Here is a 12,768-nt window from a genome sequence, read left to right on the forward strand (position 1 = left end):
TCTCCCTCCCCGAGGTGTCAGGTTTAGTATGTGGCCCCTTTTTTTTAATATATAATATTTGCATAATTACCTTTCACAATAAGATGAAGCATTGCTATTTGCCACACACACTGTTTGAGTTCTTTGCATGTATTAACTTATCACTATCTTCAGAATTCAAATGCTGGTAGTTGACTCTAGAGAGAAGCATCCTTTGCTTTCATACCTTGAAGAATAAGTTAGACATCCAGGTAAAGAGGATACAAGAAAAGCTTTCCAGACAGAGAGCATAGCATATGCAGACTCTGAGGCAAAGAATTCTTAGAGCAGTGTTTTTCAAAATACATGTTGTGGTCATAATATCAATGTAGTGGATACCAACTTAAAAAAAAAGTTGTGCATTGTATAAGTACTAAGTACTGCTTTGCAAAACTTTTGTTATTACATATGTCAAATAGGTTGCAATGTAAAATAAATTTCTTACTGCAGACAGTAATTAGAAATGTTTGAAAACTTTGTTTTGGAAACATGAAAATAAGGCCAGAATGACTGGAGAGCAGAGAGGGAGTAGGAAGGGGACTTCCTACTAAAATGAGAGGGATTAGCAGGCACCATACCATAAGGCTTTGGAGATTTATATCAATAACAGCTATCCTGCCCTTGCCGGGTGACTCGGTGGTTGGAGCATCTTCCTGTACACCAAAAGGTTGCAGGTTTGATTTCTGGTCAGGGCATATGCCTAAGTTTCAGGTTCGATCCCACATATAGAAGGCAACAAGTCAATGTTTCTCTCTCAGATGGATGTTCCTCTCTCCCCCTTTCTCTCTCTCTAAAATAAATTTTTAAAAAATCCTCAGGTGAGGATTAAAAGAATAATAACAGCTATCCTAATAGCGATGCATTTGAAGGGTTTTAAGCAGGAGATATAATCAAACTTGCATTTTGTAAATAGTCACTATGGCTACTGAGTGAGTAGATCTGCAATGGGTGAGTGCACTAAATGGCATTCTCAGGGGAGGCAGAGAAGGCACTGTCCCTGCCTTCAAGGGGCTCCGATTTTAGCGAGGGAGAGAACAGAGATGATATGTGTTCTGTATGATTCCGCAGCACTGACAATTTCCTCCATCATAATAGTTAAAGCACTACCCACAGAATTTGCTAACCTGTAGCTTGAAACCCAAAAATACTAGCATGGTATTAAATTAAATGACTTTCAAGACTTGTACACTGAAAACTACAAACCGCTCTCACATCCATGTTTCTCTCTCCCTTCCTCTTTCTAAAAATCAATTTCAAAAGAATGGTACCGGAAGTGAGGAAGAGAAAACCAAAGAAATTACATTTTTTGTTCTGCATTAAAGAGGCATGACTGGCCCTTTTAAAACACAGAAACATAAAGCTATAAGCAGTCCACATAGAAACTGAGGAAAGAAAACTATAACATGTTTTTTGGTAGAAATCATTTGACATTAAAATTTATTTGATTATATTTTAAAAAGCAGCGCAGAATCACATCCATTTTCTTCATAGTATCACTGCACAGACTGAATTTCAGAGCCCTTAGTTGGCTTTGGAAACTTCTGAAGAGCTATTAGTCTAGCATGCCTTTCTTTTCCCTCCAGGCTCTCCTGCTCTTTCAGGGGGAGCTGGTGACAGTCGATGCTAAATAAATAGCATGTGGTTGAGCTTGCCAAACCCTTTAAACCTTCTCCCATAGGCAACAAGGTGAACTGGCTTATTCTTTACCCGAAGGCATTAAGCAAGCCGGTTATCAAACAGAGAATGGAGGGGAGATTCCACTGTAGATAATGTCCAAAGTTTGGGAAGAATGGACTCAGAGAGCTTTAACTGGTTAGTTCCTTCTTCTGCTGATGAGAGAGGTATGCCAGCAAGGTGGCTCAGATTTTTGATCCACTGATAGAGCAGTGCACTCAGTTCCTTTGATTAAGGTACGTAGGAAAAGCCATCTCTGGGTAGAGAAGAGTAGGTTATTTCAATGATGGAACTGCAAGAAGAAAATCAAAACTGAGCAGCAGGCAGTGTTGCTTTCCTCTTGAACTCCAATGATCACTCCACGCCCATCATCTTTATGGTCCACGCAAACTCAACTGGAAGAGCAGAGGGCGGTAACTGGGGCAGATAAACGAGGAGACCTCCGGGTGGATTTGTGGACCACTTCAGATCTTTCTGGATTCCCAGCATCGTTACCTGAAGAAAGCAAAAGGCAATGGGAAAAACATTAATGCATTAATGAGGACAGAATATGGTCTGAACATGGTGGAAAACAACCAAGCTGGGCCCAGGAAGGGAAGACCATCCAAAACAGCGGTCGCCAACCTTTCGGACCTCACGGACCACCAGTGGTCCACCAGTTGGTCTAAAAGGGGAATAAATATGGGAGGAACCTGGGGAAGGAGGAAGTAGAGAAGACCTGCCAATTCCTTTTTAAAAAGTTACATCTTTGAAAGGATTGAGGCCCCTTACCTGTGTAGCAGAGGTAGTTTTGGGGGATTTAAGGCTTAAGACTCCATTTTCTGGCCAGTTCAGGAAAATGGCATAAACAGCTGATTCTTTTGAGGTATACCTGGGAAAAAGAAGCATCAGTATCAAAGACACCTGGCTTGTTATACTGACACCTAAGGTTATTACACATAACCTTATACACTCCCCTTCCTATGATCTACGAACCCCAAGCCCTGTGCTTATCACTGACACGAGGAAGCACTAATAACTCAATACCAGTTAAGGTCTGTGGGAAGAAAGCTGCCTCTTTCTGGTGATATCTTCTGTTTCACTCTCTATCGCAGCGGTTCTCAACTGTGAATCGCATCCCTTTGGAGGTCGAACGACCCTTTCACAGGGGTCACCTAAGACCATGGGAAAATACATATTGAATATATAATTACCTATTGTTTTGTGATTAATAACTATGCTTTAATTATGTTCAATTTGTAACAATGAAAAATACATCCTGCATATCAGATATTTACATTACGATTCATAACAGTAGCAAAATTACAGTTACGCAGTAGCAACGAAAATAATTTTATGGTTGGGGGTCACCACAACATGAGGAACTGTATTAAAGGGTCACGGCATTAGGAAGGTTGAGAACCACTGCTCTATTGCGTTACAAGTTTTCTTGAAAATTTTTAAATTCTTATACCAGTTATTTCACACTGAGGTCTTTTGCCTTATCATTCAAATAGTTTTTCAACTCCAAATCCATGTGAAAACACCAGAGGATAGAACAAGGGCAAGATGTGCAATGAAGACAAATTTGTAATTCTGAGATTTCATGCTTAGAGAAGAGGATGAAAATCACTAACTGGAAGCTCATCTGAAACAGGAATGGCCATGTTTCCCCTGATCCAAGGACCTACGCTCTATGATATAACACTAGCAGATTTATTAACTCATCGTATATGCCTGGCACTCTGCTGGAAGCTTTACATACATTATCTCATTTAATCCTCACAGTAGCTCTAGGAAGAATCATCACCCCATTTTGCAGTTGATCAAATAACTAGATCCACAATTCCAAGTATGAATCATGACTTCCGCATTTACTAGCTCTGTGATCCTAGGCAAGTTATAGTACTGCTCTGGGCCCTCTTTCTCACTTGTAATATGGAGATAATAACAGTATCCATCTGGTGGGCTTGTTGAGGGGATGAAATGGGTGCAAAAAATTTAGAATGGAGCCTTACACATTGTAGTTGCTACACAACTATTAGCTAGTACTATTTTTAATTAGACCATGTAAAGTATCAAGTAAACTGACTGATGTTTTTTGATGCTTTTTGCACCAAGCCTATCCCCACCCTAACTAGTCAAAGATATCCCGGTGGCTTAAACCATAAACTGGGGTACAAATGAATAGCAAAAGAACAGCTTGTGGGTTTCAAGACGACTTCCAGTGCGGCTTCTAACCTTGTGGACCAAGGAGATGCCAGGTCAGGATGGGCATAGTCCCGCTCCCACACACAACAGAAGACAGGACTCACCATACAGATTCGTTCTTCTCCAATTGTACCCTCCATGGTTTAGAGGCATAGATGGCCTCCCCATTGATGCTCAGCCACTTCCCAACGGCGAGCAGCCTTTCTTGGAAGATGGGAACGATCAGTCCGTCTTTAGTTGGCCCAATGTTGAGAAGATAGTTTCCTCCCAAACTTACTGTCTGGACCAGTTCCTGGAAAGAGTGGGAACAATGAAGTCCTACTTATGAATTCCAAGCCTGACACAATGCCTGGAACACACTGATATTAAGAGAAGAAAAAGAATCTAGGGCACCTTCTCTCCCTGCTTTGTGAATGTCCTTTACCCTTTTGAAAATACTATATATTTCTGTCACTATAAAAGCAAGACAGATTATATAAGAAAACTGAAAAATCCTGCTACAAGATGGAGAAATATATAAACTTGAACTCCAGGGAGTGATCATGGGCACTTCCCTGGGAGACTGCCCTTCCATGGTGCCGCAGGCAGTGGGAAGGGTCCTGTGTCAGAAGCACAGAGGACGAGCAGGAGCTGAGAACAAAGCACTTGGCCATGAAGGGATCACATGGAGCCATACAGAGAGAATATGGCGGTCAGAGGGAAGAGGTTTAGAAGGGGTGCTGTGGAGACTTTGGGGAGATTGAAAGATCTGAAGAATTTCAGGACTCTCTGTATGTGATGGGCTATGTAAACGTATATGCTGCCCTGTCGGGAAACCATGCTATAGAGATACAGTAGTCCCCCCTTATCCACCGTTTCGTGTTCCATAGTTTCAGTTACCCATGGTCAACCACAGTCTGAACATATTAAATGGGAAACTCCAGAAATAAACAATTCATAAGGTTTAAGTTGCACTCCGTTCTGAGTACCTCACTTCATCTCATCAAGTAAGCATCAAGTCATTTCACATCATCACAAGAAGAAAAGTGAGTACAATATAGTCAGATATTTGGGGAAACCAAATTCTTTGGACATAACTTTCATTACAGGATATTGTTCTATTTGTTCTATTTTATCATTAGTTGTTGTTAATCTCTTACTGTGCCTAATTTATAAATTAAACTTTACCATAGGTATGTATAGTTTAGGGAAAACAGGGTTTGGTACTATCCTGGGTTTCAGGCATCCTCTGGGGGTCTTAGAACATATCCCTGAGAATAAAGCATTAACCCATATAAAATTGATAAACATTTTAATGGTTAAGGACAACCCCCAAATCTACTTAACTATCCGTTATGGTTGAAAGAAATTGAAACAACCTAATGTCCAACTGAAGATAACCCTGGGAAGAACATGTCTGTACATAAAACTCTCTTCTGTAATTACAATGATTCCCTTAGGACAGACTGCTCTGAGTTTGTCCAATAACCCAAAGGGCTCTATCCACCTGCACATTCACCCACCGTGCTGCCACCACGCTCAGTTACAAGGCTGGTTTGGATGGCCGTTAAGAAATAGTTAACTCATGCCCAGCTGGTGTGGCTCAGTGGTTGAGTGTCAACATATGAACCAGGAGGTCATGGTTCGATTTCTGGTCAGGGCACATGTCTGGGTTGTGGGCTCGATCCCCAGTAGAGGGTGTGCAGGAGGCAGCCAATAAGTGATTCTCTCTTATCATTGATGTTTCTATCCCCCTCTCCCTTCTTCTCTGAAAAAAAAAAAAGGAAAGAAAGAGTTAACTCACAGGTGTCTTACCGAAATGATTTCCGATTCACTTGCAACTTCAGAGATCGACATGGTGCGACGGTAGCCCCAGGACCGCTTGTCTATGGACGTGCACATCTCCCACTTGTGATTTGGCAAACTTGACGGCTGGAATTTATCTGCACAGTTGTAGTATCCTCCATGGTGACAGGAACAGTTAAAACCCCATCGGTCGTTTACCACTACTTCATCCTAAAGGAGGAAAGAGTACTGGGTCATCAAGGGTGAACCCCTCATCTTCCTACATAACGCAGTGCGATAAATTAAGAACCTATTTGGAAGCAAAGAACAGACTTAGCCTAGAGCAGTAGTTCTCAACTGGGGCTATATTGCCCAAAGAGGATTTTGGCAAAGCCTAGAGACATTCTGGGTTGTCACAACTGGGGTGGTACTACTGCCATCTAGAGGCCAGGATAGTGTTGGCGGCCAGGGATGGTGTTAAACTTTTTACAATATAAAGGACAGCCTCATCACAACAAAGAAATATCAGCCCTAAAAGTCAACAGTGCAGAGGCTGAGAAACCCTGGTCAAGCGATCTGTAACGTTAGAGCTGGAAGAGCTGGTTTTAAAGATCATCTTGGAAACCATTTATGTGTTTCTCTCACATCAGTATCTCTCTCTGTCTTTCCCTCTCTCTCACTCCTAAAAATCAATGGAAAAATATCCTCGGGTGAGGATTAAAAAAAAAGAATTAAAGAAGAAAAATAAAGTTTATGCTTCAAGGAAGGGGAAAAAAGAATTAAAGGAGAAATCCTTTTCTTAAAATATATTTTTATTGATTTCAGAGAGGAAGGAAGAGGGAAAGAGAGATAGAAACATCAATGAGAGAGAATCATCGATTGGCTGCTTTAAAGGAGAAACATTTAATAGCCATTACGTCCCTGGGTCCCTAGCACCCCCATGGTGATGTTGTTATTACTCCAGATCTTGTCTCCTTATACTGTCTTGTATCACAACAGATAAATAAGACATAAGTCATATAATCACATACCTTAACTGGGCTGTCATTGTAGAGCCAAGAAAGAAAATCTGTGGAATTCCAGTAAGAATCAGGACTTTCCCAGTCTCCATCAGACCAAATCAAGTCAGGTTTATACCTGAAAGACATGCAATTAGAACAAAGTTTATTACCTGAATCCATTCACAAAAGTCTTACCAATCATTTTTTGCAACACATACTTATAAACCTTCTTTCACCTTTTTTTCTTTAAATCCTCACCCAGGGATACATTTTTATTGATTTCAGAGAGAGGAAAGGAGGAGGGAGGGAGGGATACATTTTTATTGATTTCAGAGAGAGGAAGGGAAGAGGGAGGGAGGGAGGGGGAGAGAGAGAGAGAGAGAGAGAGAGAGAGAGAGATAGAGAAAGAAAGAGAAACCTTGGTTGGTTATCTTTCAGATGCACCCCAATTGGGGATCAAATCCACAATCCGGGTATGTGCCCTGACTGGGAATTGAACATGTAACTTTTCGGTGTACGGAACGATGCTCTAACCAACTGAGCCACACCAGCCTGGGCTCACCAATTTTGAAAGTACCATAAAATTACCATAGTGCAGAGAATGTGGGAAACTAAAGAGACAAAACAACCACACAAAATGCCCCTACTATCATAACCATTGTTCAATACACAGCATTTTGGTATATTTTCCCCTAACCTTTTTTTTTAATGTCTTTTTAAAAAGTAGAGTTGTAATCAGTATTATACAATTTGGTCTCCTTCCAGCAACTAATTCCAACTAAAAGAATGGTGTTTCAGGACTACAGGATTGAGGTTTCTGCTTTTAAGATGCATGAAGAGCCCTGGCTGGTGTGCTCAGTGGTTAGAGTGTCAGCCCGTGCACCACAGGGTCACAGGTTTGATTCCCAATCAAGGGCGTGTACCTAGGTTTGCAGGTTCCATCCCCCGGCCCAGTTGGGGCGCATGCAGGAGTCAACCTGTCTCACATCAATCTTTCTCCCCGCCCCTCTCCCTCCCTCCCTCCCTCCCTCCCTCCCTCCCTCCCTCCCTCCCTCCTTCCCTTTCCTTCCTTCCTTCCATTCAGGAAAAATATCCTCGGGTGAGGAATAACAACAACAACAACAACAACAAGATGTATTAAGAGCCTGAACTGTTCTGCCCAATCCATTTTTTTTGGACAACTATCCAAAGCTTTGACCATAAAGGATTTATAGAACCCCCTGGCCACAGCTGCCCCTTTCGCATGTCATTACTCTGAGCCTTCTGAGGTGTGAGAGTGAGTATATACCTATAAGATAAGCATTATTAGTCCCACCTTAGGGAGCAGGAATCTGACGCTCAGCGGGGCAATTTGTTTTAGGTGAAAACGCATGTAAGCAAACAAGAACTGGAACTCAAATGTAAACCTGCCTGCTGCCAACTCCTATCCTGTACTCCATAACTAGGACAGCAAATAGACTCCAGGAAAAAGAATGCCTGTGTAAGAGGCAAAACAGCAGAATCTGTGTTTTACTGTGTACAAGAAACTGTACGAGGCATTTTATATTCATTGCCTCATTAGTTCTTACAATGATCCCATGGTATATATTATCCCCATTCCTCAGATAAATAAACAGATCTAGAAAATTACATAGTTTGCTCAAGGCCACACCGCCAGTAAGAAAAAAGAACTGGATTTCAGATCCAGGTCTGACTCTAAGCCTCTGCTGGTCTCTTACGACTGTACTATTTCCTTAGAGAAGTCATCTTGCCCTAGTGGGTTTGGTTCATTGGATAGAGTGTCTGCGAACTGAAGGGTCCCGGGTTTGATTCCGGTCAAGGGCACATGCCTGGGTTGCAGGCTTGATCCCTAATAGGGGGTGTGCAGGAGGCAGCCGATCAATGATTCTCTCTCATCACTGATGTTTCTATGTCTCTCCCTCTCCCATCCTCTCTGAAATCAATACAAATATATTTAGAAAAAAGAAAAAAATAGAAGTCATCTGGATGCAAGGAGGGTCCGATTCCCTACCCCCTTAATCCCCCTAAAATGAGTGTCCAAGTAGAGATAGCTGCCTCTTAAGCAATCAAGTGCGAGAAGGGCAAATAGGAATGAAACAAGATGAAGACAAATCCCAAAGTGAAAGTGGTCATTTTAAGAATCTATAATAATAAAATCGTAATATGCTAATTATACTAGATGTCCTTCTGGACGACCTTCTGGACAAAGCTGGGGCTGTGAGGGAAGCCCGGGTCCTGGGTGCCAGAGGGAAGCTGGTGCGGGCAGCCAGGGGGAAGGAAGGCCTACTCTTGCACGAATTTCGTGTGTTGGGCCTCTAGTAACAATAATAACATTTATGCGGTACAGCACAGTGACAGATACTGTTCACATATTACTCTGAGCCCCATAAGAAGGCATCCTTAGCCCTGCTTTATGGTGAGAATCTGAGGCTCAGAAGGGTGATCTGGTTAAGGCTTGTAAGTAAGGAGAGCCAGGATTCAAAGGCAAATCTGCCGGATGCCAAGTCCCAGGCAGGTCGAGGGCCCATTAGACACTGTTACCTCTCCAAGGTCAGACAAAGAAATGGCCCGCAAGGACGGATCCGAAGTTCTGACTTACTACCACCTGGGATCTGTGTGCTTCAATTTATAAAGGTAATATGACCACATTACGGGAGTTCTGAAGAGTAGGAGGAAAAATATTCTTTGTCTCAATACAACCACCACTTTTATTATTCTGATGTCCTCTAGATTTTTTTCATATTCCACCTTTTCTCCTTTCCCCCCAACTTCTCTGATTTCATTGAGAAAAGTAATAAGGCCAAAAACATTTCTGTATTTTACCTGTTCACAAGTTCGTATAGCTCTGGCATTGTTTTCCCGAAGACAAAATACTGTGTTTTGAAGCCATTTTTCTTATCAAGTAGGTAGAGTGGATGGAACCATTCGAAGAGTGAGTGATACAGTCCATAGCGTATGTTCCTTAAACAGAAAAACAGGTCAGCAACTGTCATTAAGCAAAGAAAAAATAGTTTATTTAAAAACAATCAGTGGCAGCATTTTTATATCTCAGTGAAACGCACCCCTGAGGGCATTGGGGGGGGGGTGTCCAAAACCATTAACTTAAAAATGATCTCTTCATTCACAACCAATTACAGTGACTGGGTGTACTATGTTTTTGATAGTACACATAACTACTTTTTATACATACATATCTTGACATCAAATGTCATTTAAACCATCTTTTAACTTTTAAAAAAAATATTTTTATTGATTTTATAGAGAGAGAGGGAGAGACAGAAAAATCAATGATGAGAGAGAATCATTGATCAGCTGCCTCCCGCACACCCTCCAACTGGGGATCAAGCCTGCAACCTGGGCATGTGCCCTTGACTAGAATCAAACCCAGGACCCTTCACTGCAGGCCAACACTCTATCCACCGAGCCAAATCAGCTAGGGCATCTTTTAACTTTTAAGTCAATTATCTCAATAACATATAGTCCATTTAAAAATGTTTTATCTGTCAATCATAAGACCACGTATTGAAGAAATATTGGAAAGCCTTCCAACCCAGGTCCTTTTCCAGTGTCTGATGGACGCAGGGACCAGGTCTCGCATCTTTGTGTCCCCCTTCGTTGTCAACACAGACCTTTGCCGGCATTCAGGGAAGGTTTGGGTAAACGACAGATCAAGAGGGAACTGAAAAGGGCAGTTAAAGCAGCAAAAAGTGAAGGAGCCACTGGGTTGATTCTAACTAATGGGGGGATGGGGGTGGGGAAAGATTGACAAAAGAACTTATATGAATATATGCATAATCCATGGACACAGACAATAGTGTGGTGAAGGCCTTGGGGGGGGGTGGAGGTGGGTCAATGGTTTCTTGTTTTATTTTTCTAAGATTGACTAATAGTTTTTATTGATTTCAGAGAGAGGAAGGGAGAGGGAGAGATAGAAACATCAATGATGAGAGAGAATTATTGATTGGCTGCTTCCTGCATGCCTCCTATTGGGGATTGAGCCCCCAACCCGGGCATGTGCCCTGACTTAGAATGGAACTGTGACCGCCTGGCTCATAGATTGATGCTCAACCACTGAGCAACATGGGCTGGGCTTGACTAATAGTTTTTAACATACCCAAAGGGAAATACAGTTAAAGTGACCTATTTTCAAACACAAGAAAGCTTGTTTTGAGTTAAGACTGGTGAGTGTTACAGAAACATTATGATGCAAGTAAGAAGTAAGGTATATTGTAATGGCACAGATAAGACAGAAAGAACTGAAGTTGTTTCATATGACTCAGGAACTAAACAGATTCAAAGAAGATAAAAATCAAGAACCCTAAAGTCTGGATCTAATCAACACCTCAGAGTTTTACAGCACGACTGTTATCTAAGCACATCATAGGGAAACTGAATCTTGAACAGGTGACAAGAGTCAGCATTCTTAAGGGGCCAGGTAGTATTTTAGGCTGTGCAGGCCTTGGGGTCTCTAACCTAACTCACAACACGTAAATGAATGAGCATAGCTATGTTCCAATCAAACTTCATTGACACAAACAGGCAGCTGGCCCACCCCTTAAATAGCATATCAAGTTTGCCAAATCACAACAGAGCTGAGAGTGGGCATGGCACAAATACCACTTTCCTCCTTACAGGCAAATATACCCAGAACTGTGGGGTCCAAAACCAGAATACCTGAGTTCAAATCCCACCTCTGCCACTTCCTAGCTCATTGATCTTGGGAAGCTACTTTTTTTTTTTTTAAATATATCTTTATTGTGGAAAGTATTACACCTCCACCCCACCAGGCCTTTACCACACTATTGTCTGTGTCCATGGATATATGCATGTACGTTTTTTGGTCAATCTCTCCCCACCCCCACCCCACCCCCCATTAGTTAGAATCAACCCAGTGGCTCCTTCACTTTTTGCTGCTTTAACTGCCCTTTTCAGTTCCCTCTTGATCTGTCGTTTACCCAAACCTTCCCTGAATGCCAGCAAAGGTCTGTGTTGACAACGAAGGGGGACACAAAGATGCGAGACCTGGTCCCTGCCGTCCATCAGACACTGGAAAAGGACCTGGGTTGGAAGGCTTTCCAGAAAGAATCCTTCTCAGAGGACAAATGGGCCACTGTGGTCTTTGCTAGGTATCCTTCACCCAACCAGACAGAGCCATGAATGTCTCTGATGGTGTCACCTTTGGTCACATAAAAACAGCCAAGCATCAAACACTGCCAACTCAGGCACTCGCTGAATGCAAACTTAGAAAACACGCGAGTACAGAAGGTCTGGTACACTGGACGGCTGTGAGGTCAGAAGCAATGATGGACTAACTGCAGTGCACACACACCTCTTCCGGACGGCGGTTCCCAACTCACCAACCAAATCACGATGTGGCCCCACATCCTTGGCATTCCAGTTCCAAGACACCGAACTCGGCCAGTTTGTGAAGCCTTCGTGATGCTTTGTCGTCAGGACTACATACCTGCGGACATCAAAACCACATGAGCAAAGAAAGTGGGCAGTGGGCCATGAGCATGAACTTACCCAGCAGGACTGCGGCTGAGGAAATGGAGGGAGAACTGGCTGTTTGAATGTGGAGCGGAGATACAGCGACCACCAACTGTAAATGTGTCTCAAGACCAAAAAACAAAGCAGGCAACTCCACAGAATAGAACAGATTATTATGACAGGGTAATTTAGTTACAGGGATGGAGGGTCAGGGTGGATAGACAACCCTGGTAGCTCTGTGCAGCTCATTCTCCACTGGTTCAGTTATTACAGTGAATGTTTTTAGTACAGCTGATCTACTAATGACTGACAAGGCACAGGGCCTAAGAATGCCTTATGAGCCAGGAACCCTCCCTCCTAGTGGTCTTATGATGGAAAATTGCTTAGAATTGACACCGACACCTAGTTTGACATGGGTCTCTGCTGCTGTACCATTCTGTCCACTACTGACAAGAATCTTTATGATTACACTAGAGGGCCGGTGCACAAAATTTGTGCACAGGAGGGGGGGGTCCCCTTAGCCCAGCCTGCACCCTCTCCAATCTGGACCCTTGGGGGATGTCCGACTGTTAATGTATAAAATTTATACCATTTATTGTAGATTTTATTTAAATAAAATAATCAATATAAG

At 42.5% G+C, this 12,768-nt stretch overlaps 1 protein-coding gene across 3 annotated transcripts in view; it reads right to left on the bottom strand.

The window, feature by feature from the left end:
• Window positions 1-1,424: 1,424 nt before the first annotated feature.
• FUCA1 (alpha-L-fucosidase 1) overlaps window positions 1,425-12,768 on the bottom strand; it is a 15,220-nt gene continuing 3,876 nt past the window's right edge. Inside the window, exons 2-8 of one of the 3 annotated variants that reach the window (XM_006094054.2) lie at window positions 11,977-12,111; window positions 9,471-9,608; window positions 6,678-6,783; window positions 5,677-5,877; window positions 3,987-4,174; window positions 2,464-2,563; window positions 1,425-2,187 (exon numbers count right to left, since the gene is read on the bottom strand). In XM_006094054.2, coding sequence (XP_006094116.1) covers window positions 2,047-2,187; window positions 2,464-2,563; window positions 3,987-4,174; window positions 5,677-5,877; window positions 6,678-6,783; window positions 9,471-9,608; window positions 11,977-12,111 — 1,009 coding nt within the window. In that variant the 3' untranslated portion in view covers window positions 1,425-2,046. Of the gene's footprint in view, window positions 2,188-2,463; window positions 2,564-3,986; window positions 4,175-5,676; window positions 5,878-6,677; window positions 6,784-9,470; window positions 9,634-11,976; window positions 12,112-12,768 lie in introns of all 3 variants that reach the window. The other 2 variants (XM_014460308.2, XM_014460309.2) reach the window with 2 other exon arrangements.

Source organism: Myotis lucifugus, unplaced genomic scaffold (genome assembly GCF_000147115.1).
Source record: "Myotis lucifugus unplaced genomic scaffold, Myoluc2.0 scaffold_128, whole genome shotgun sequence".
In the NCBI taxonomy this organism is placed as follows: domain Eukaryota; kingdom Metazoa; phylum Chordata; class Mammalia; order Chiroptera; family Vespertilionidae; genus Myotis; species Myotis lucifugus.